Source organism: Chlamydotis macqueenii, chromosome 12 (assembly GCF_036417535.1).
Source record: "Chlamydotis macqueenii isolate bChlMac1 chromosome 12, bChlMac1.mat, whole genome shotgun sequence".
NCBI classification, from domain to species: Eukaryota; Metazoa; Chordata; class Aves; order Otidiformes; family Otididae; genus Chlamydotis; species Chlamydotis macqueenii.
In genome coordinates, this window is record NC_141567.1 from 10,966,178 (window position 1) to 10,988,927 (window position 22,750).

Below are 22,750 nucleotides of genomic sequence, written 5' to 3' on the forward strand. Positions count from 1 at the left end.
AAAAACGCTTTGGTTTAAAATGTCAGAATACATTTTATTCCGATAGACCCGTTCAATTTCCCCTCAGGCTTAACGCAGCAGTCTAAGAAAATCACTTTCTACGAAAAGATAAATTAATCTGCCTGAGTAGCTTCCAGCTACCAGTAGAACCTCGTGTCCTTCCAGGGAAGGGCTCCACCTCTGTCCTCCCCATCTGCACCAGCGCCGCGGAGGCAGCCAGGGTGGCGCAGGCGGAACACCACCATTGACCAAAGACTGCGGCGGCAAAATCAGATGCAGAATACAACTCGACAGAGCAAGCATGGTCTGTCTTGATGCTTTCATCTCCTTTTTTTACTTTAAGACATCAGGGATTAAAATTCATTCCAAAATACATTTAATTATAAAAACACAGCCATGCAAATATATGTAAATATGCAATATGTTCTTTTGATATAACGAGATTGATTTTTTTTTCCTCCAGTTGATAACTTGAGTCTGATGACTTCAGTGAGAATTTTCTTTTTTTACTGTAAATAACTAGGACACTGGATAACAGTGCTATCATTAATTATGCCAGCAGATCATCTATTACTGAACTAAATTACTTCTAATTGCACATGCAACACTTCCTCTCTCCTTATGCATAATAAGAATGAATTTATGTCTTTTAAAAAAGCGTATGTCATTACAGAGAGTGAATTAACAGGAGTTCACTTCCTAACATCATCCCTGTTTTTATTTTATTTTATTTTTACATTTGTAGGATGTAAGCACTGACGTGTACTACAGCCCTATAAACATACAGGGAAATATTCCCAGTCCCAGGGAGTTTACTTTCTAAGATCGGATTTCTTGTTAGTGCTAATTCTTGCCACTTTTTCAGACTGATTATCAAACACAAAGACCTGTACAAACGATGTGTGCTATTGCCTGCTAACACAAATAAGATGGCACTCAGGCGGTATCTTGTTTTTCTTCCTAAATTTGTTTTCCTCAATGCAGCATGACCCTCTCCTCTCTGCTCTCCCCCAGCAACACACTCACAGGAACGGAGCAGAATATACTGAGCTCACAATTACAGCCAGTCATTCCTGAACATTAGCAATAACATCTGAAATCCTCAAGCTATTGCAATGAGAAACAGTTTTCGGATATTTTCTATAATTTCCACTTTTTTTTTCCCCAAATATCACATTGATTAAGCCTTTGATTAACATGTAGCTTCAGCAAAATTGGCTATCATTTGTATCCAGGGAAAAAAAAAACAACACAAATAAATAACCACAGCTCCAGTTGTAGAGAAAGAGCTCCTACAATTTAGACAAAGCTAAATGAAAAATTTTAAACTAACAAGCATGTGCAGTCCTTGCACCACAGTTGCTTATCTGTCACAAAGCAGACAAGCTACGCAATGGCCTTGACTGGCCATGAGACATCATTCAACGTTAACATTTTTCTGTTTGACCATCTTATCTTCCTGCCTGAGCAACGAAACCCACGAGTCACTAAGTAAAAGATCATTCTAGCTCCCAAAAGTCTGCCAAGGCACAACGTGATCAATCTCAAGGATTTTTAAAAGAGGAATCTGGTGGTTATAAAATGATCGCTGAAAACTCTGAAGGCCTTTCCCAAGGAACTCTCTTAGTTTCCCTGCGCTATATTTGCTGTTCCTGTCTAAATTTCTTTTGGGTAATTTCTATGATGCTAGCCTTCTCTTGGAAAAGAGCTGTAAAGTTTAGAAATACCTACTTGTTAGCCCTAAAAAGCTGCTATTTTACTCAGAGCAGTTTAGAGAAAGCAGTTGCTTGGTTCTAAAAGAGAAGTATTTTCAAAAAGCAAGGAAGTGCTGACCTAGAGATGTACTCCAAGTGTGAAACAACATCATGTGAGTGACATGAAAACAGGCTGGGGACTCCTGATCCCGGGGCACATGAGGACTGACCGTACCACAGAGACTGAGCTTGCTTAGTGTCTGGTGGGAGGGTGTTTACCCTGCAAATGCCAGCAAATGCGTGATCTATGGAACCACGTTGTCATGAGCTTCAAAAATTTAATAGCCTAATGTTCAGAGGGCAAGGCATTTTGGAAAAATGCTATAAAAAGGCAAAGAAAAATTAAAGAACAAAAAATAAAATAAGCCAAACAATTAGATTTTAGGTTTATTTTCCATGGACTGAACTGAAAGATCATAAAGTGTAGAAGAAATGACTGCTGAGATTCAATAACGAGCTGAGATTCAATAACGAGCTTCCCCACAACATGCACATCTATCTCCAGTCTACACAAAGATACCTCACCAAAACACACTAGCATATTTTTGTGCTAAGCAGCCTAACTTTACAGACTTTTTAATGGCAACATTACAAATTCATGTAAATTATTTCATCTTATTATGTATTTTCTATCATTTCTGCACTTGGCTGTTTGTCATATTAATGATGACCATTACCATTCCAGCCACTGGCACATAGTTGACTTCAAATAGAAAGTTTTGTTCGGCACCGCGTTCTCTAAGTTCGCAGGGTTCACTCACTTGTGCTCTACCACGCACGCATGCTGAAGTTCTAACACAGCACCAAGAGTCCTCAGCAGGCTAAAGCCAGTACAGACCACCCTCCAGTTTTTGGTAGTGATACATCAGACAGGAAAAATGCAGCCAAAACCAGCTAATAACATAATGGCTCTGAAAAAAAAAAAACAACCTCTCCATTAATTCTATGGGCTTCAAGCATCGGCTTGGCTGCAGAACATGGGTACAAAGACAGAAGCAACAGGCTTCACCTCGGAGTCCAGCACATTGCTCTGGATTACTTGCATAACACCACTTAAATGACATTTCTCGCCAGCCTCAATGCAATCAAGATGAGAGTCGGGCGTCTCTCAGTCTATTCACACTACTCTCAAGAAACCAAATAGGAAGGGTTGGTGGTCCCAAACCAGACTGCAGGGCAGGGAGTTACTGGATGCAGCTCTGTAAGCAAGGCGGCACTCATGGACCACTTTTCGGTCACCTCTGTAACGGTCAGCAACTCTGCAAACGCAAACGAGAATGGAAGCTCTGAAAGTTATGGAAAGATGTAAAATAGCAATTAATTACATTAGAGACACAACGAACATGACCCTTTGAAAAAATGGAAATGATGATGGCAGTTGTTGAGAGTGTATTTGGAGGAAAAGTAACAATTTCTTCCTCTGTCAAAAAGAAAGCTGACACAAAAAAAAACAGCTTGAGCTTCAACACTTTGGGAAGGCATTTCAAGATCCCTAGTAAGGGGAAAAATCAATTTCCATTTCAGATCAAACTTCAGTTTGATCACAACTATTTGTGCAGATATTCCATTTTTACAGCAAGTATCTGAACCGACATGGTTACAAAAATAGATGGAAAACGTCTAATGTTTATAATGAAGTTGTGTCAGCACCAGCTGAATCATACAAGATGGAGTCCATGCTTAATGTCATTTATGGCAGTCTCTATTTATATTTAAGTTACTAAAATTCATATCCACAAACTATAATTTAGTAATTTACACATCAACTAATTATTTATGTTTTGTGCTATGAAAAACAAAACTATTTTTTTCCCCACAATGTTACTTCTTTTGGTTAAGCATTACAAGAACATACCTACAATTTAAAATGTCAGTGAAGAAAACATTTTAAGCACAGAATAGCATTACAATTTTGAAAGCTGATGAAAAAACATTTTTCTAGTATGGCAGGTTAGAAATAAGTTTACTGCATTTTAGTTTAATTTAGAGGAAAAAAATATTTTTTGTTGTTTTTTGAGTTTGTGTACACATCTATGAAAATACTTCTCTAATACCAGATTGATTTATAATAATGGCATTTTAAGGGCTATTGACCTTGGTGCAGATGATTAGTACTGTGTGTACTAAATAAGGATTTTCAGGGAGATATTTGTTTACTAGCTATGCTTCTTTGGAAATGAAAAGATTCTGTCATTTCTAGGATAGCGGTGCATGCCAGCGGGTGGGAAAAAGCTAGACCTTCTTCTAACAGCTTAACCCAACAAAAGCATTTAATTTTTAAAAAAAAAAAAAAGTACTAAATGAGAGGAATTGATGTGAGTTTTATCAATGAGAGGACGTATACTATTTGTGGCCCAAAAAAATTACAGGTGCATGCATATATGAGCATTAGAAACACAACAATCCCTGTCGAAGGTAGACCACAACGGCAAAAGGAGGAAACGGGGCTGCAGTAAGGAACCTCCACTGTGTAAAACTGAGCAAGTTAAAGAAAAACTACAGACCACCATGGATGCCAAAGCAACAAGGTCAAGCAGAAAGGGGCAGTCAAATGGCAGTTCTGCTGCAGCAGCAGCTGTGGCGTGACAACGTTTGTATCACAAGTTGCCTTTTTGCATTGCCACCCAATTGTCACCAGATCACACCTGGTAATTCCGCATCTTCCGTACAATAAACATTCATCCCATACTCAAACATAAATACTAAATAGTTTCATGAGATAATAATTAACATTAAATCTGTTCTAAACAATGCAATTAATTAACTGAGAGTTCAACTTTTCCTTAATAACCTGAGGTTGCAGAACGCGGCGCCACACGCAGCCCGTTCTGAAGAGCGGTGTCCTACAGTAACGGGCACACAATCAGCAACAGAGGACAAAGGCCATTAACAATCACTTATTTGTCCTAATTCAAGGACTGTTTCTCTCTGTTTGTTCTACTGCCTGGTCTAGCCTACAAAGCCTTGCTGACAAAAAAAAAAAAATGCCTTTTCTTACCAAAGGATTGCAGATACCCACATTATAATTTCATACCTCAGCCAAACTATTTATGGCTAAATCTATCTGTCCAAAAGAGGAAAAATCCCCCAAAAGTGCCAGTGTGATGGCAGCATTCAGAGTGCTAGCAGAGTTCCCTGGAGCTCTCACTGCTACAAATCCGTGCTGCAAAGGCATCATAAAAGCAGGCAAGTGGCTCAGACATCAGCTGCCAGAAACTATCACAGTCCGAAGGCTCAACAAGGAGGAAAAGGGCTCCATGTGCTGACTCTGTACCAGGCTCTCACTTCACTTCCATTTTCACTTCAACAGTCCTTAAATCCTGGCACAGGTATAACACAAGTGTCCTGGAAAACTTTCTTACTGCAAATGGAGCTAACATTAGCAAAACTGGTTTTGCTAGTATGCTCTATACCAGTTCCTCAAATTAAACAAGCTAGTCTAACAAAAGCATGTCCTCCCCCCATCCACTATCACTACATGCATAACTGAGATTTTTCCAGTATAAAATATTATTAATAATCCAGATCCCTCACTGACATTTCTTGGCTAGGTAACATTCCTCGTACAGCCCCGGCCTTGACTGTATCAAGACTCTGCCTAAATTAGAAATATGTCCTAAGTATAATTCCACAAGTCAAGAAATACAGGAAAACCTCCTATTGTGGAAGAAGTTATACCATTGTATTTGCACTCACAAATGGCATAAACTGTGCCGTCACAAGCACAGTAGCACCAGCATTGCTGTGATTACAGCAGGGCTTTACCCTGGCTACGTCAGTAAGAAATCACCAACTTAAGGAACAGCCTACAGCGGTATTAACGTGCAAGGTGAGAGGAGGATGCCTCACCACCTACGACCCTACGCACATTTTCTGTAACGTGTGATGGGATCTTTCAGGCTCACCAGCAGCAGAGGTTTGCAAACTTCTTTGAAACAGTATTTACTCTTTCTCCAAGGCCAAGCTGAAGAAACACAGCTAGCTAACCTGCAGTCAGCAAGCTCAGTCTCCATTGCCTTCAGCACGTGTTTTAACAGCTCTCAGAGAGACTACATTTTCTATACTCACAGAGGAGAAAGGGAGGAAGGAAAAAGCACAAAAATAAACCAGATCAATTAGTTTATCAAGAAATAGATAACAATGACCTTTCTCTATTTTTAAGTGAGCTGAGTAACAAGGAATTTCATATGTATGGTTGTTTTTTAAAAAGTGAAAAAATTACTGCAGCTCTTGGATCACTATCATACAGGAGTTGCAACTCAGCCGCAGCCACCTGCCCTTGCCCTGATACCATTACCAGCGCGGCAGCACACGTAAAAAGCATTGGCTTTAGCATGTAAAGTGCTATCTGCACAAGGCAGCGCGATGCAGGACTATACTAGAGATCAAAGTATTTTCCGTATCTGTTAAAGGAGGCCTTAACTGGTTTTAGAAGAAGCAAGACTGCAGTAATAAATCAAATCTCTTGAAGCATGAGTTGGAAGTTGTACCCTGCTGTCAGCAGGTTCACTGTACGATGTATTGTGGAGCTTTGGCTGCAAAGAAGCTGAAGCCTGCAGTTAATGAGCTGTTCAAAGTAGCTGTGAAATTGTCAACTTAATTAAGCTAAGTTTAGTTAACAGTCATCTTTCAAAAATTTTGTGTGAAGAGGCAGGCTCTGGAAGTGCCCAGCTATGCACTGTAGGAAAGTGCCATGTACTTTTCTGAACCAAAAAGTTAAGAGCTCACGTGATAAGAGATAGTGCTATTTTACAAAGTGTTTAAAGAAAGCCCCCAGGCTGTCCCAGCATGTTGGAGAGCTTCATAGTTTTTTCTATTTTTAGAGAGTTAAGAAGCATAAGCACTTGAGAACAGTCAGTGATGGTTTCTTAAGATAGCTTGACCTCTAGGAAGACACATATGACTTGGAGAGAGGAAGGAGAGCCTCCTAGGGAAACCTTCTTGTGAAGGTCCAAGCTCTCAGCATGCAGTACTGAGTTCTGCAGATGAGCGCATGGACGTGGCAGCCGTGATCTCAGAGGTCTGTCCTACTCACACAAAGGCAGAAAACTTCGGAGAGCATCAGGAAGACCAAGCTGCTCTATACTCCCTAAATGTGTTTCATCCTTGTTGTTCATGGCTTTGAATAAAGCACTTCAACACATACCACTGTCTTTCCTGTACCTTAACCAAGTTAGCACACGTTAAAGACTGTTCATGCTAGACTGAAAAATAAAGACATTAGGGTATACCAAGTCAGGGGTTTGTATTCTGTTTAAATTAACCACAAGCTAATTGGCAAACATCCTGTACATACGTATTCCTCTGGACAGTGTGCTCGTGTCTGTTGTAGGACAAAAACATCTTCAGTAACCAAAATGAGTTATAACAATCAGTTAATCTGGGTTTAAACAAACCATTACCACTGGCCTCGGTGCATTCCTGACTGCAGAGGTCAAGGTTTCCCAAGCCCAACTCAGATTTTTACGGTTACAAAGATCTCTTGCAGCACCCAGCAACAGCAGAGGTGCAGCACTGCAAGCCATAACCCCTCCGCCCTAACAATCCTCTGTCATGCTTTTCCCTCTACATGAAATGTTTTGTTGCTTTACCTTAAAAGTCATTCAACTATTTTAGAACAGGCTGTGGAGACCTTTCTTTTAGGAGAATCTCCTAGAAATTCCACCTGCTTGGGACCTCACAGTGCTGGGAAAGATGATGAAAAAAATGCCAAGCCCTTCACCCACACCCACCTCTCCGAAAAAAGGGGGGGGGGGGAACCCAACAATGAGGTACTTTACAGGTCCTTGTAACTCTTACAAAGTGGCATGAAGCTAATAGTAGTCAAGCATGTAAAGAGTCCCAGGTAATTTTTCACACCTGTATTTACCCTTATAGTAAATACATTGCAATCACAGTAAGTTACATTGTCACAGCGGCAAGGAGAAACTAGATCCTAAAGTAGTCAAAGCGATTGGCCACGGCCAGGGAAATGCCGCTCAGCGTTTGGATATGCTCACCAGAACGCACTTCCCTGGTACCTTTATCCTGAAACCGGACAGCCCCGGCACAGCGAATCCTAACGAGCGAATGCAACTGGGTACTTCTCTGATCGGTCAGCTGGGGAAAAAATGTAAGGGGTCACTGACCAAAAGTATCAGGTTTCCTGAGAGGGGGTGACAGTTCTTCTTTGCAGGTCACCTGTGGAGGAAGGGCAAAAGACCACACAGCCGCATTGCTAAGCACACGCTTTAGGAAACAACAGAAGGAGACAGTGTCCTTGCTCCAACTGATGATGGAAAAATTTAGGCAATTCCTCAACGTTTTAGGACAAATCACTCTTCCATAACTAGGTGAAGATCCCTGTGGAGACAATGAGACTTCAGCAACCTACAATCAAAACCATTCCCCACAGCGACCTCGGAGTCAAGCACTGGACCCCACCACTTACACTCTGCACTGGCCTCCGGTCTTGACCTCATGATTAAACACAGGAGGCAATGACAGAGCAGTGCAACGTATCAGGGGAGGCATCTCCTAACCCAGATAACTCCTCTCCACAGAATAAAGGGTTGAACATCACAGCTACCTCTGAACACCCACAGCCCGCACTTCCTAGCCCAGCTCAAAGGCTCACAGAAGAGGAAAAAAATTCCATTCCCTGAACCTGCACCAGGTGTATTTCACTTCCACAGTCCTTAAAATTCTCCAGTTTGCTTAGACTTTGTATACCAACAAAGCAAGGTCACCCCACAAAGCAAAATCTACCCCATGAACGGTGTCCCACAACCTCAGCAGAGCACAGCGTTTATATTGCCCAAAGAGCACAAGAGAGCCTTGTAACAGCTCTTAGCAATCAGAACAGCCAAGATAAAGTTAGGAGAAAACTTCAGAGCTACGTAACCTCCAAAAAGAAGTCCTTTTTAGTTTAATTGGCAGAATAAGAGACGGTAATTTCAGCTCACTTTTTTGACAGTCCAGCTATGAATCTCACTGTAAGCAATTCAGAAGAGAGCTTAGCTTTTTAGAAAATCTAAACTTCAATCATGCTCCTCTGAAAATTTGGTGCCTGGCAATTTTCCCATGGTCACACTGTGACCAGGGGCTAAGTCTGGGGATCAGAGAAGCCGCCAGACTTCCCACACTGCCTGCCAGCCGCTAGCAGGGCTTGCTCCCCCCGCTCGAACTGCAAGGCTTTGCACCGATAAAAAAAAAAATTTTAAAATCTTCCAAAAGTTATAATGTATAAACGGTGATAGCAGAATTGTGTTTTTCAGTAAAATATGGTAAGCTGATACATCAATATTTAGCTTTAGGAACCAATAGTAAAGAATGCCCACCAAAATTCTATTTTTTCCTATTTCCTAGAAAGACAACAGGCTGGCACTACTGCCTGTCCTTCAGGGACAGATGCTGTGTGTGCCCTTCCCCCCCCAAAGCCAGGGGTGGAAGGGATAGACCAGCTTCCTCACTGAGCAGATTCATTAATTTCATGAGTTTTTATTATTATTAACAAAAATCATAAAAGCTAAATTTCTCCTATCCCCAAGAAGCTGGCTCTTGCTACTTGGTACCACTGCCGGAGGCAGGGCAGCGTGAAAAGGCGATGCAAGCTGCTTTTGGAGAAAACTTGGTTCCCAACCAGCCACTGCCTAACACATTAATTTTACAGAGCTGTAACTTGCCATACTATTTCAGAAAACATAAACTCCTCCCAAAAAGTAAGCAGTTGCCCCAAAGTAAAAGGTTCCATACTTTGGTAAAGGTAAAATGTTAGGTTATTCACCGAGGGATAAAGTGTCACTGCTGGGGTTAGGGGCTGTGACTGACAGCACCGCCACTGAACGTGACCTGACTGCTCTCGCGACAGAACTCAGCTCCATGGCATTAAACAGCAAAGAACATGGCCCATCACTTCCAGAATCAAGGACATACAACAACTGACAGTACAAGCAAAACAGGGTTCCATCTGAGGTTCTGCAGAAAGCAGATCACTTCCGCAGCAAAAAAAAAAAAAAAAAAAAAACCACCCCAAAAGAAAACAAATGCTAAGTAAATTAAAAGTTATGCAGAATCAATGGAAGCATGAAGTAGCGTCTGAGTTCACAGGACTTACTCTTCCTCTCAGGGCAGCTGTTAACAAAACAAAAGCTGTTTGGGTTTGCAAAACCCTCTCTGCCTGGCTTTGAAATGTTTCATTCCTCTAAAATATCAACATTACCCTCACTCTGCCTTATGTATAAAAAAAGCACTAGCTTCTCTGCTCATTAAGTCGTCTTCAAAATGCAAACCTGTATTTGGCTACAATTCATTCCTCTTGCTTTCTTTTAAACATTTTTGTCAGTTGTCCTTGGTCCCTGCGTTAGTATTTGCCGAAACAAATACAGAGACGATCCGCACTGACGGTGTTTCAGTGCTAAGTATGTGCTAACGCTGGTTGGGAAATTAATCCTCCATTCAAAAATTCCACTCAAGAGTACAATTTTCTTTTATTGCATTTGTCAACTTAGCAACAAACTTTTAAAGAGACAAAACTGAAATATCATGATCATATTACACACCAAAATTGTGAAAAATGAGAAGTAAATCACTATGTCCAGACTAAAGCCAGAAGAGGAACATGAAAAACTCTTCTCATTTTTGTACCTTTAAATAGATTCCTTGCATCTCTCTCCAAAACACACTGTGCTGACTGCTGCTTGAGACGAAGCGCTGCGTAACACGGACACAGTTTGAGCTGAGAGCAGCTCTTATGTTCCTGGGAACATGATCGCCCATGACACGTAATGAAGATCAAACGTGCAGGTAGAAACAGGTAGCGAGCTGGCCAAAGAGCCCACGCTAACCAGCGGCAGCCTAGTTCCGACAGCAAATCGATTGGCTATCCCATTTCTCCCGTCATTAGACAGTTAATAATACCAGTTATTGGTAGTTTTCTGCATTAGTTACAGACTAAGCAATCATAAAACACGGAACCCAACCATAAGGGCTGATATCCTAGTTGCACTTGAGAGAAGTCAGGTAAGTTTTGGTTACAGGCCAGAGATCAAATTCTGGCCGTTCTGAAAGTTGTAAGAACTTTGCCACTAGCTTCTGTACAGCCGGCGATTTGCCCACAGGAGCTATACTGATGTCTTTCTGGAACGATTGCAAATAACTCAGCCTTTAATACAAACATTATTGCCACTATTTTTATTTTCAAATCGCATATCCAACACGGAGTTATTTCCTGCCACAGTGAGAGGTAAACACAGCAGCCTGAGGTCTGCCTCAGGTGCACCCCTCCAGCCCACAGATTTTAATGGGGCTGAAGGACGGTCATTTTAGTCAGAATTTGGACCACCAATAAACATCCTCAGTATTTGAAAATAATTCTTTGCTTTGTTTTGAAAAATAAAAGTTCAGATATCTTGCCAGAAAGCTCAACGTGATCCACACTTCAGTGTGCAGCTGAGCTCTGGATTCCAGTGCTTGCAGACTTACATCTTGATGTTCATCGTAGCCCGAGATATTCACCACCGAGTTACAGCTCACGGAAAAGCGCCGTTTTACCAGGCAGTTAAGCTGCAGCAGTGTGCAGGGCAAGTCACTTCTGCTTCAAGTTACTAAAGTAGTAGGTGTGGTTGTCCTCAACCATTTGTGGAATTTCTCACCAAACTTTTAGGAAAAAAATCAACCTTTAAAGACTGAAAGAAACAGCAGACAGTATTCCAAAAAGAAGAAATACGCATCTGCAAACTCAGACGTCTCGGCTGAACACTGATCTTGACGTATCTACCTATCACATAGGTACATTTGTGCATTTAAAAACCTGGAATTAAACCCACTGTTGTAAAATACAGTCCTACACTTCAGTGTCAGCAGAGACACAATTCTGATAATTCAGTATGAACAAGGAACACCATCTATCTGACGATGCAAAAGTGTAGGTACTCCTAAATAGAGGAAGATTGTATTCAATACGGATCAGCGTTCTTTTGTTGTGCTTTAATTAAAACATCAGCACAGTTTTTTCAAACAAGATCCTTATAAAGAAAGTGTACTTTGCTGAGCACTTACTGAGGTAATTTGTCTGATTAAATTTTATTAGAGATAACAGAACCTCAAACCGAAAGACAGAAAGCGATGGTAAATGTGTAACTTTAAAAAGACGTTGTCTTTTAGTGGCGAGTAAGATGGGGCCTCATAAAGTTTCCACTGCATCCCAGCAGGGAGCTAAAGGTCATTGCTAACTCAAAGTTAAAAACAATGGGAAGCAGAGGATGTCATTCTTTCATATTTGCCCAGTGATTCTGTGTTTTCTTTGTATGGATTTACTTAGGAAGCTGGGAAATCTAAAAAACAATGAAAAGATTTCAAGGTTACCATTTTCCCCTTAACAATATCAGAAGTCTGTCCATGTCACTATGGAAGATGTTTGATTTACAAAGGAAAATGCCTCTTACTTGAAAAGGTTTGATCTTTCCAGGCATACAAAACGTTTGAAGTTTCCTGTGCAAGTTTCAAATGAATGTGCAAAGTAATTCTGCTTTCGCAAAAAGAGTGAATTCTCATTTCCAACAAAGAAACAGACACAACTTAAATCTGTTAAAAATATTGTTTAACAAATAGATTAATTTCTATCCTGATTAATAAAATAAATCCTTGAAATAGTATTCATTTAGTTCACTCGGGAATGAAAGACTTATCTGACCAACAAGGAGACTGTCTTCACACCAAGAAAAATACATTATCCTAATTTCTAGGGATCTAGTACTCAAAAATTGTGTCAGGTAATAAAGCAGCAGAACAAAAAACAGTATTTCTTCCTTCTCCAAGCAAAGATGGGAATCCTAATTTGAGTCCCTCATACCGAAATCAGAGTCTTTTTCATTAGCAATAGTATTTAATGCCTCAAACTGCTTTTAAATCTTGAAAATTCCTTTTTTATTCCAAGTTCTTTTGCTTTGCAAGGACATTAACTCTCTACATACATATGCAGACTATCTTTAAACATTTAAAGCACTATTAAAAAAAAATAAATCTCAAATTACCTTGCCAACCACATTCAAAATAGACATAACTTAATCCATGCCAGCAGATTTCCATGTCAGAAAGTAGGTTCTAGCCCTCGTCCTTTCTCCTGAAACAAAGCCATACATGCGGGAGACGGTTTACAGAATGCTAAGCTTTTTACTTCACGCAGAGTGACAGACTTACAGAAGAGTTTACAAGAACGAGAAGAAAAGGGCCCGGGAGTCTGATTTGAGGCCAGCAGTTCAACTCATAGTAAAAGGGGATGGTCTGGAAGAACGCACAAATTAGAGACTGCGCTATTTAATTTCACAGCGCATGTACCAACAGCATTTATTACATTCTGGCCTTAACAGGGACTTCAAGAAAGAACGAAAAAGGGGCTGGACGCTGAAATCTTTTTGAAAAGTAGAGGGCTTTAACAACATAATTTCTTTGATGCCTCTGAAAACTTAAAAAATCTGACTCTGGGCAATAAAACTACTTAGTATGTCATGCACAGTAAAGCTATTCAATTTGCATCTTGTCATCCTGTGCCAATTTAAATTACAGTTAAATTAAGCTACCTAATTGTTTTACCCAATGGATGGATAGCAATGCCTAGAATGTCACAGGGCCAGGCAAATTCCTAGTGAATCTCCACCGGATGAACGGGTCTGAGATACAAAACACTGCGATTCACATGGAAAGCTGGGCTTTGGGCACGAAATCACAGCCTGCGTGCAATCTCAGAAGCATTGCTAACAATGTTTTAAATCCCTCCATGGCTGGTAAAGCAGTTTACACCGTGGGCATATTATATCCATGCACACCACCAAAATAGAACACAATGCTAAATTGTTCTCCTCCGCATGCAGGTGCTTCTGTGGCCCCCGACAAAATGACAGCTTGCGTAAAGTGCGTACTGAAACAATTTCACCTTGGGGCCACCCTGCTCCTTCCATATTTGCTTTAGGTTTCTTTCAGTTTTCGCTGAGAGCTAGTAAGAGCTTTAGCTGTCCCTATCTCTAAATATTTATTTCCTCTTTGAGGACTCATTTGAAAGTCAGTTGGCACTCCAAGAGCTCAAAAAGTGGAATATTTGCATTGTATTGTTACTATTGCTTAAGAAACCCAATTCTGGAGTCCCTTCTAAAGGTGGCAGCCAAGAAAGGTGAACAGAAGTTCATATAATAATTAAAACTGCAATTTATCACTGTTGGTAGTGGCAACTGTTGGATAGAACAATTTCAATGGATGTTAAAAAAAATTCTCTTTCAAATATATCTCATTTTGTTGACATGGACATTTACTTGAACATGAGGAACAAGTACTAAAGCATGCAACATGGGAAGCAAACAGTTTCCAAACAGTATTTTTTCTGAGTTTCAAATAAACTCTGAGCAACCTCCCTAACGAGAAATTCTTCATATTCACATAGATGATCTAAAATTCATTGAAGTATCTGCAAGTGGGTGTAACCATTTCACAGCTTGAATTTATATTTAGACTTACTATTTTGAATGTAAAATCTGAATTACTGGCACCTTGAACAGCAAGGCGATGCTGGTACCTTGCACTGGTGTTTCACACCACAGGTTTGGGGTATGGGAACGGTAGAAAGGGAGGGAGAACTACCGAGTGCATCACCTCCCGGTCTTCTGCCTGGCTTCTAAGTACGTTCCACAACTAGAAAACTTCTCACTGTGGATGCACTCACACTTCAATCTGAGCCACGCAATTAAGAATACAAAGGGTACGACACAGTAAGATAAATACCTAGAAGTGTAGAAATAAAGGCTTGTTTTTAGTACTTCCTCTATTGACACATTCAGGTGGCTGAAAAGGAAAAGCTTAGAAATTAACTACCTAAAATGGTCAGGGCAGAGAAACAAAGCAAGCTCAGACCAGGGGCAGGAAAGAACAATGCAAAGGGCAGAGAGAAGTCAGTGTTTTGTGTCCGGCAGAAGAATTTACAGCTCAAAGGAGTGTCGGTGAAGTTTTTACCAACAGTAAGTACTCCCAAAATTCAGGGTCTAACCCTGCTCATCTCAGTCACACAAGGAATTGCCCTCAGATCTAGTGACACATTTTTCGTGAGTTGGTTTGCACGACCAAGAAAGGAAATAATAATAATACTTTAAAAATTAAAAACACAGGTTATGCTATCTTAGTAGTGTAGTGATCTACGCTGCGAGTGATTCACAGTTTGGTTTTTTTTCCAGTTTACATTACAAACAACAGAAAATAAAAAGGTAAACATAAAAACCAGACTTAAATATGAACCCAGTTCACATGTTACTACACCAGTTCACTTCATACCATTTAAAGCTTAGGCTCCCATCGCCTGGAGAAAAGGGTTCATGCCTTGCAACAGCAGCATTAACAGCATCAGCCTGAAATTCTGGAGCCGTAAAGATTGAGAAAAGCTTGTGATTCTCAGCGTGGGAAGGATCCTCTCAGTGGGAGCAAGGATCTCTGTACAGGAGGGCTGACGTCAGTGGAAGTGGGAGGGAAACGGTGATGGGAGGTTTGTCAGGGAAATGATTGAGGACGGTTTCAGTGGGAACAGGGAGGAATCAAGCAAGGGTGGACGGCCTCAGTGCAAGCATGGACAGTACGTGTGGGAGTTTCAAAGGGAGAGAGAGCTTGTGTGTTCCAAGGGGAAGGAATTACCAGACAGGAAAAGAGCAGACGGCTTAACGAACTAAATAATGTGCTGTTAAATGCTGAAACAAGATCCACTTCAGCACTGCAGGTACAATATAACATACAGCCTCCTATATGCAGAATTATGCAACCACTGGTTGGCAGTCAGTGCAAAATTCTCAGGCAATTTCACAAAGTCTGAATGAAGAAAACTTACTGTAGGGCCATGAATGTAAACTGGCTGTCCTGTGTCAGCTGATAAATCAAAACACTATTTCACATTTGGCCCTGCTGGCTTAGGACTACTTTTAATTTAAAATGAAGGAAGTTTGGATTTACTCTCTGATCCCCTTGCACCCAAATGCACATATTTGTGTTAAATATACATGACAAGGAGAGTTACACAAGAGAAGAGGAAGGAAATCTCACGTACGTAAACGAATGACAGCGCAAAATAAACGCGCAATGTATGTGCTACTGTCTATATTAACACACTATAGAAGTGTGACACACACATAGTATGTTGGGACAGCACAGGCTTCTGAATGCCCAAGCCAATTTTAAATAAATGCCCATGAAGTCCTTATACCATTCCAGCATTTACTCCACTTATGCTACAGAATAAACAGAGGCATTATTCTAAAGGCGTTTAAGCAGTTTTCTATAAAGCCAAGTACCTTTACCACAAATTCAAGAACACAAATGTCTGAAGAAAATCATAACTTATATATATGAAAAAGGCAGACTATCATGACTTTGAGTCCACTTTCTTCAGATTTTCAGAGCTTAAAAAAAAAAAAAAAAATCAGGAAAACTCTCCTTTGCAACAGTACTGGGTAAGTGTAATTTGAAATTCTTAATGTAGCACTGGACAATCAAACCCCAGTCACTGTTGCTGCATTTAAGTCTTGCTCGTCCTTCACCGGGAAAAGTACAGAGTTTAAGCTGTGGAGCTGACATATCGAAAATTAAGGGAAGGGTTTTCATGGCTGTTCACTTTTTAGTTAAGGCACTTATTCCAAGATGCTCATAAATCTTCAAATGAGAGCCATGTATGAAATTACTAATTAAGGAGGGAGATACAGGTGCCATAATCAAGTATAACTTATTAAAAGGGTTCCTCCCTTTCTCATGTACTATCACATACCCATATATACCAGAAATGGGCATTAGAGCATCTATCTCTGCACACACACTTTCAGGACTGCTCTGCAAATTTTCTATGGATAAACTTAGGGTTTTCCGTATTAGGAAAGTACTGGTAACTTTTTTAGCTACAGTTCGTAAATTGATGCAAGTCACAAAATATAGTATGCTCACACCACACACCCAGAAAATGATCCTCTGCTATTTGACCGGAAGAAAGATATAATAACACATAAACACAAAGCCAGAATAAGTCTAGGGGCTAGTGAGCAATATATATCCTGCCATTTTACAGTTAGCATGAGTTACTTCTTTTTATGACACTTTCTTATTTGAAAAATGTGCACTACAGCCAACAAACTGATTAAGTAAAAGTTATTCCATTACCTATTATACATATTTTAATAAACTTAATGTCAATGCCAGCTAAAGTTAAAACACGAGATTTACACACGGGCCAGGTTTTGTTCTTAGCTCTCACATAGGACTCCCTTGGCTTTAATCTGCACGTATACTGCAAAAGAATGTGAATGAATTTCAATTAAAGCGCCCTGAAACCAAGTGAAAATGCCGTCCAGGCAGGTTACTGGCTATTCACACAAATTCTGATGACACCACCGTTGGCTGAAGCACAAAAGGTTTGCAGCATCTCACGTTTGCGCGAGGGTATCCCAGGGGCCGCAGAGGGTGTGCTACGCACTCTGAAGAATAGCAACAGTTCCTGGTAGCACTCTAATTCTCACAGTTCTTCCTCAAATCAAAAGTCCTTTTAACTCCAAAACAGCACAACATCCTGCCCGATGCTCCTTTTGGCTTCAGGATTTTCAAGCTCCTGTCCATTACCTTCAACGCTCTCACACTTTGTTTCTTTCCAACCAACTTCACTGCACTGTGAGAACTGCTCTCCAGTGACAGCACAGCCTTCCCTCCAGCACAATCCCCGAGACGACGCGGTTATCTAGCACACTAAGAACTGTAAATCTGATCATACTATTCACTCTAACGATAAAAGCAGAGAATGAAATACCATGCTGCTTTATAGCTCTAAAGAGCATTATAGGATTTTGCACATGAAAACCATGCAGATGTGATGTGTCCAACAGATTTTGTGTTCAGCTGGTCACAAACAGAATTCCCCTCTCATTTCTCAAAACCCATCATTACACAGCAATGTGCTTAGAGTGATGACAAGGGCAGAAAATACGACTGAGTGATAAAAATCAGAATGCCTGCCAATGAGCTTATAGTATGCATATGAACCAACATCAGTCGTATAGCATCTGGCTGAATTATCCCAACCTGGTAACATGAACTTTTACAAAGTTCTTGAAATGGAACAACAAAATTTAACAAAATTTAGACTGCTTCCCATGCATGCTTCTGGAAGCAGGTTTTGGAGGTTTTTTTTCCCCCTGTAAGCAAGCACACAGAAGACAAATTCACGGAATATAAATTTTAGGAATATTTTTTGTTTAAAGTTTGTAATGTGCAATTATAATCACTCATAAAATTCAGCTAGCAAAACAACTGTCAGGATTCAGATGACAACTTAAGTTTCCTTATTGTGGTTACTGTGTTAAATATACAATAAGCATGTCTATCGCGTGTGAATAGGGCCGTAAAGTTCCGTTTCCTGTACAGTGTTATTAATACAAAAATTTAAGTTTAGTGTAACACCATTCAGCTTCATGTTCTGCCTTAGGTATTATTAATTCCTCCTCCAACTCACTACTTACGAAGAGTCTTCTCATTTTCTAGACTTTTTAAAAACTCCTATGAACTGAGATTACTAAATCTGAAGGAAAACAATTTAAGAAAGTCACCCACAGTACTCAAGAAAATTGTTCCAGGTCAACACTCTAGAAGCTGTCTTAACGATCATGTAAAAACCCTACAAAAACTACAGATCACCAGAGTTTCTGCAAGTCTGCAAAACACCAGACATTTAGCTAGTTGTTGCCTGCATCTTATATTTACGGCAGTGTATCTCAGTTCTCATCACCATAACCCAGAGCAGATCAGCCATGTTATATAACCCCCAGGCTGCTACAATTTGATTTTTTTTTTTTTTTGTATTTGCAATTACTGATTTTTACAAAATAGAGATAGTATCCCCCAAAAAAGCAAAGGTATGGAATAACCAAAACCGATAGCATTAGGAACTAAAGTACAACCCATAAACAAACAGGCCATCAATAGAAAGTAAATAGACAAGCAAGCACTCCACACCACTAACTCCCTTACTTTAAAAAAAAATCATAAATTACAATTTTTTCAGTGTATCTGTCGACTTCGTACACCCTTGTGTTTTATCTCTACACAAAAGCATGCACGCTAACACACATGCAAAAAAACCTCCCAAAAATACCGTATTTGCAGCAAGACACAAGGTCAACAAGCTGTTAATGTAAATCAGTACCCAGAGCAAAAACCACTGTTGCTCTCCTCTCAACTTTCTGAATGGAAGAGGTATGCAAATTGATCAGCCCAGCTCGCAGATCACTCCAGACTGCGATTTGCCCCTGCTTCCAAACACGACAAGCACGAACAGCAACACGGGGCGAGCCAGCACGAACGAACATGTAGAACACAGGAGTTAGTGGCAGCGCAGCTCCCATGCACGTCAGTGTCCCACCACGGACGGATGGGCCCTCCACGTTTGGAAGCAAGACCCGTGCCCCTGACTCTAACGACTGACCAGGACAATTACACCGCTCTCCTTCCCAGCATACGGAAAACTCGTTTTGTGGAATGAAGAAAGTGGCTTGGGTACATCTATAAAGTCGATTCATGAGACTGATTAGTTTATAAACGAAAGTAACAGCTCAAGCCAGGAAAAACTCCCCCGTAACAGATCACTTCAGCAGGGAGACTCCTTGGGTCAAACCGCTACAGCCAGCTCCTGTTCTGAGAGAAACCGTGCTGATGTTTAGCACCCTTTTTACCTTAACACTGGATCTGCTGGTCTGGGTCTCTGCCTCCATGCTCTGGCTGTTCTCCCTCTTGTCTTTCTTAGAGGAATTAGTCCTCACCTTATAAGTGGATGTGTTGGAGGATTTAATGAATAATCCTGGGACGGGGTTGCCTTGCTGCTGTTGAGACATGGTTGTGTTGGTCTGGTGAGGGGAATTGCACTCCTCGGACTCTTTGCTACTGTGATAGACCACTCTGCTGTCAGAGATGTGGATGCTTGGAGCACAGCCCATGCTTTGTGGCCACCTGGGGAATACTTCTAAATTGTATATATTTATATATATGTGTATATATAGATATCTCTTTCCTTCCTGTTGGTATTTTCCCCCTGCTTAATTTTTTTGTTAACAGGTTGAATCTCTTTCCCGCGTCTCCGCTACACTCTGAAGCATTGCCATCAGTCCCTTCTACACCACCAGAAACGTGTCTGTTCTCCTTGTCCTCCAGGAAACTGGTCCTTTTATCTCAATCCCAGCAGTGGGCTGGAGGGGAGGGAAGGGGGGAAGAAAAATCAAGAATCGGTCGACTTCATATTTTCACAGATTATTATTAATTTTTCTAAGCCATCTGAGAATCTTGATAGGTTGTTCTTTCCTTCTGGGGAAAAATAAAATGAAAAAAAAAAAAAAAAAAGAAAAAGAAAAAGGGAGGGGGGAGCAAAAACAAGAAGAAACCCCCAAGCCCCAAACCACAGGCGCGCACACACCCCAGTGTCCTCTCGGCTGGGCGCTGAGAGCGGCCGGGGGCACCGCACCGTCGCCTCCCGCCTAGTCCGGAGCTCGGCGCATTTTCCAGCTGGGCTCGCACAGCGTTACCGATTAACCCGGCTGCGGGCCGGGGCCGGGGGGGGCCGCTCCCCACCTCGTCTTCCGCGCTCCCCGCCAAGCAGCGCTCACTCCTCGCCGTCCCGCTCGGCGCTGCGCCGTGCCGGGGCTGTGCTTTGAGGGAGGGAGGGGGGTTGAAATAAATAGATTTATAAAAATACTAATAATCTGAAATCGCCCTGAGGAGCCGGCTGCGCCCCTCACGCCGCGCCGGGCATGTCCCGCGCCGCCTCCGTCGCGGACGGCCGCCGCGGGGGTGACATTCAGGTTCCCGTCGTCGTTGTCGGAAGGAAGAGCCCCCCGTCAGGCGGCAGCCGGGCTTTCTGCCCGCCGCAGCCGCATCCCGCCCGCCGGGCCGCGGGCTACCGCCTCAGCGCCGCGGGACCGGAGCGGAGCGGGCCGGGCCGCGGGGAGCTCCCCGCTCGCCCCCCCACCTCCCGCCGCCGCCTCAGCGGCCCGGCCGAGCGCCGGGGGGGCGGCCCTCGGAAAATCGGGGCACGGCCCGGAGGGCTTCCCGGAGCGGCGGGAGGAGCCGGCTCCGCTGGCGGAGGCATCAAAGGGCCTCCATGTTAGGGGGGATTTTTTTTTTTTTGGCCAGATGCGAAACAGCGAGGGGAAAAAAAAAAAAAAAGAAAAAAAAAAAGGAGGAAAAATTTAAAACGGCGTGAAGTAGAAGGAAAAGGATCCTAGCGTCCCATCCCGGCGGAAAGCGTTGCAGCGGCGAGAGCTCTAATTCCCAGGGCCGTGGTGTCTGCGTCCCTTGCAGCAGGGGAAATGCCTCTCTCCTCGCAGCCGCCTTCCCTCGCTCCGCGCCCGCCGTGTTATTATTGATGTTCCCCGGCAGCGGCGGCGCCGGCGGCGGCGGCAGCCCCCGCCCCTGCCGCCCGCCCCCGCCCACTGGCCGCCCCGCCCGCCCTTCCCCCCGCCGGCGCTGCCCGGGCGCTTGACAGCGGCGCAGCCAATAGCAGCGCCCGCCGGCGCTGACCTCCGGCCCGCGCTGCCGTCAATGCAAATCGGCCGCCGAGGGCCAATGGCGCGCCGCGCCGCGGCCCCGCCCCAGCGAGCGAACTTTAAACCGGCGCGCCGCGCGCGCCCGGCCGGCGCTGGCGGCGTCACCGGCCGCGCGGGGGGCGGGAAGCGCCTCCCGGGGCCCCTCGGCCCCCTGCCAGGGCTGCGGGCGGTGAGGCAGCTCCGTGCGGCCGCAACCCTCCCAGGGCCAGCTAGTTTCTTTCTCTTGATTTAAAAAAAAAAAAAAAAATTAAAAAAAATTTTGAAAAGCACAAACCAAAATCCACCTGTAGAATTCTTCACCCAGCACCGTTTGTTGGGACCAGAGGCTCAGCTGCCCCACGGATGTTCAGCACGACAGGCCACCCCAGTGAGGCTGCCATTTGCTTCCCTGTAAGGACACAGTGTTCCGTTCCCCAGGAACAGGAAAACAGCCACAGCCCATGCTCTGCTGTTGCTTCCCATCGTCTTTCCCTTCAACCCTGTCCACGCCAGTTTCTTTGAAAATATTTTTGAAAGCAAAGACTGCGAAAAGGGAAGATGGTGCTATATGGGTGGAGCCAGACCCCAGGGCTCAAAAAATGAGCTGCAGACAGACCCTTTTTCTCTGTCGTATGAAAGAAACTATACTTCCATATCATAGAATCATAGCTGTTGGAAAAGACCTCCAAGATCATCAAGTTCAACCATCAACCTAACACCACCATGCCTACTAAACCATGTCCCAAAGTGCCATGTCAACAGGTTTTTTGAACACCTCTAGGGATGGTGACTCCCTGGGCAGCCTGTTCCAATGCCTGACCACTCTTTCAGTGAAGATAATCATATAGATGTGTTGCGAGACAAGGTGTCTGTACATCCTTCAAGACAGAAAACAGTATTTAAAGCCCTTTAAAACGCCATGCTCAGTGCAGGACAAGTTACAGCTATAGACCATACACGTTTCAGAAGCACCAGCTCAAGTGCAGCTCAGGTCCAGCAACAGACCTACAACACCTTACTGACCACACACAACCCTTGTTGCTCATAAGCCCCCTGTTCACGTTCCACATGTGCCTCTCACTTTCCTCGACATGTCATCTGTAGCACTGCCAGCCTTTACTCTCAGGGACTCGCAGAGGTGCTTCCCCAAGGTAACGCCTGTTTTCCCCAGCTGAGAAACAGCTCAGAAGCAACAGCAGTTTAGGGAAGGCTGGATCAAACTTTAGATTCAGCAGCGTGGAGAAAAACAAGTATCAGAGACATGACTTTTGTCAATAAGCTCCAGCGTCTGAGGAAGGAAAATGATGTATCGCAGGAGAACACAATTACTCTGTATTTGTATCACGAACGTTTTTGTGCTCCCCTGTCAGAATCACACCGTTTCAGAAGAAACCAATTCAGCACGAGCGCTTCTGTGCATTCAGAACCGTCAGCTCTGAACAG

At 42.8% G+C, this 22,750-nt stretch overlaps 1 protein-coding gene across 2 annotated transcripts in view; it reads right to left on the reverse strand.

Moving 5' to 3' along the window:
• Window positions 1-21,116, reverse strand: part of PDE8A (phosphodiesterase 8A) — a 131,792-nt gene extending 110,676 nt beyond the window's left edge. The window contains exon 1 of one of the 2 annotated variants that reach the window (XM_086757345.1): window positions 19,553-21,116. In XM_086757345.1, the coding sequence (XP_086613471.1) occupies window positions 19,553-19,726 (174 nt within the window). In that variant the 5' untranslated portion in view covers window positions 19,727-21,116. Of the gene's footprint in view, window positions 1-19,465 lie in introns of both variants that reach the window. The other variant, XM_086757344.1, reaches the window with a different exon arrangement.
• Between the last annotated feature and the right edge of the window lie 1,634 nt (window positions 21,117-22,750).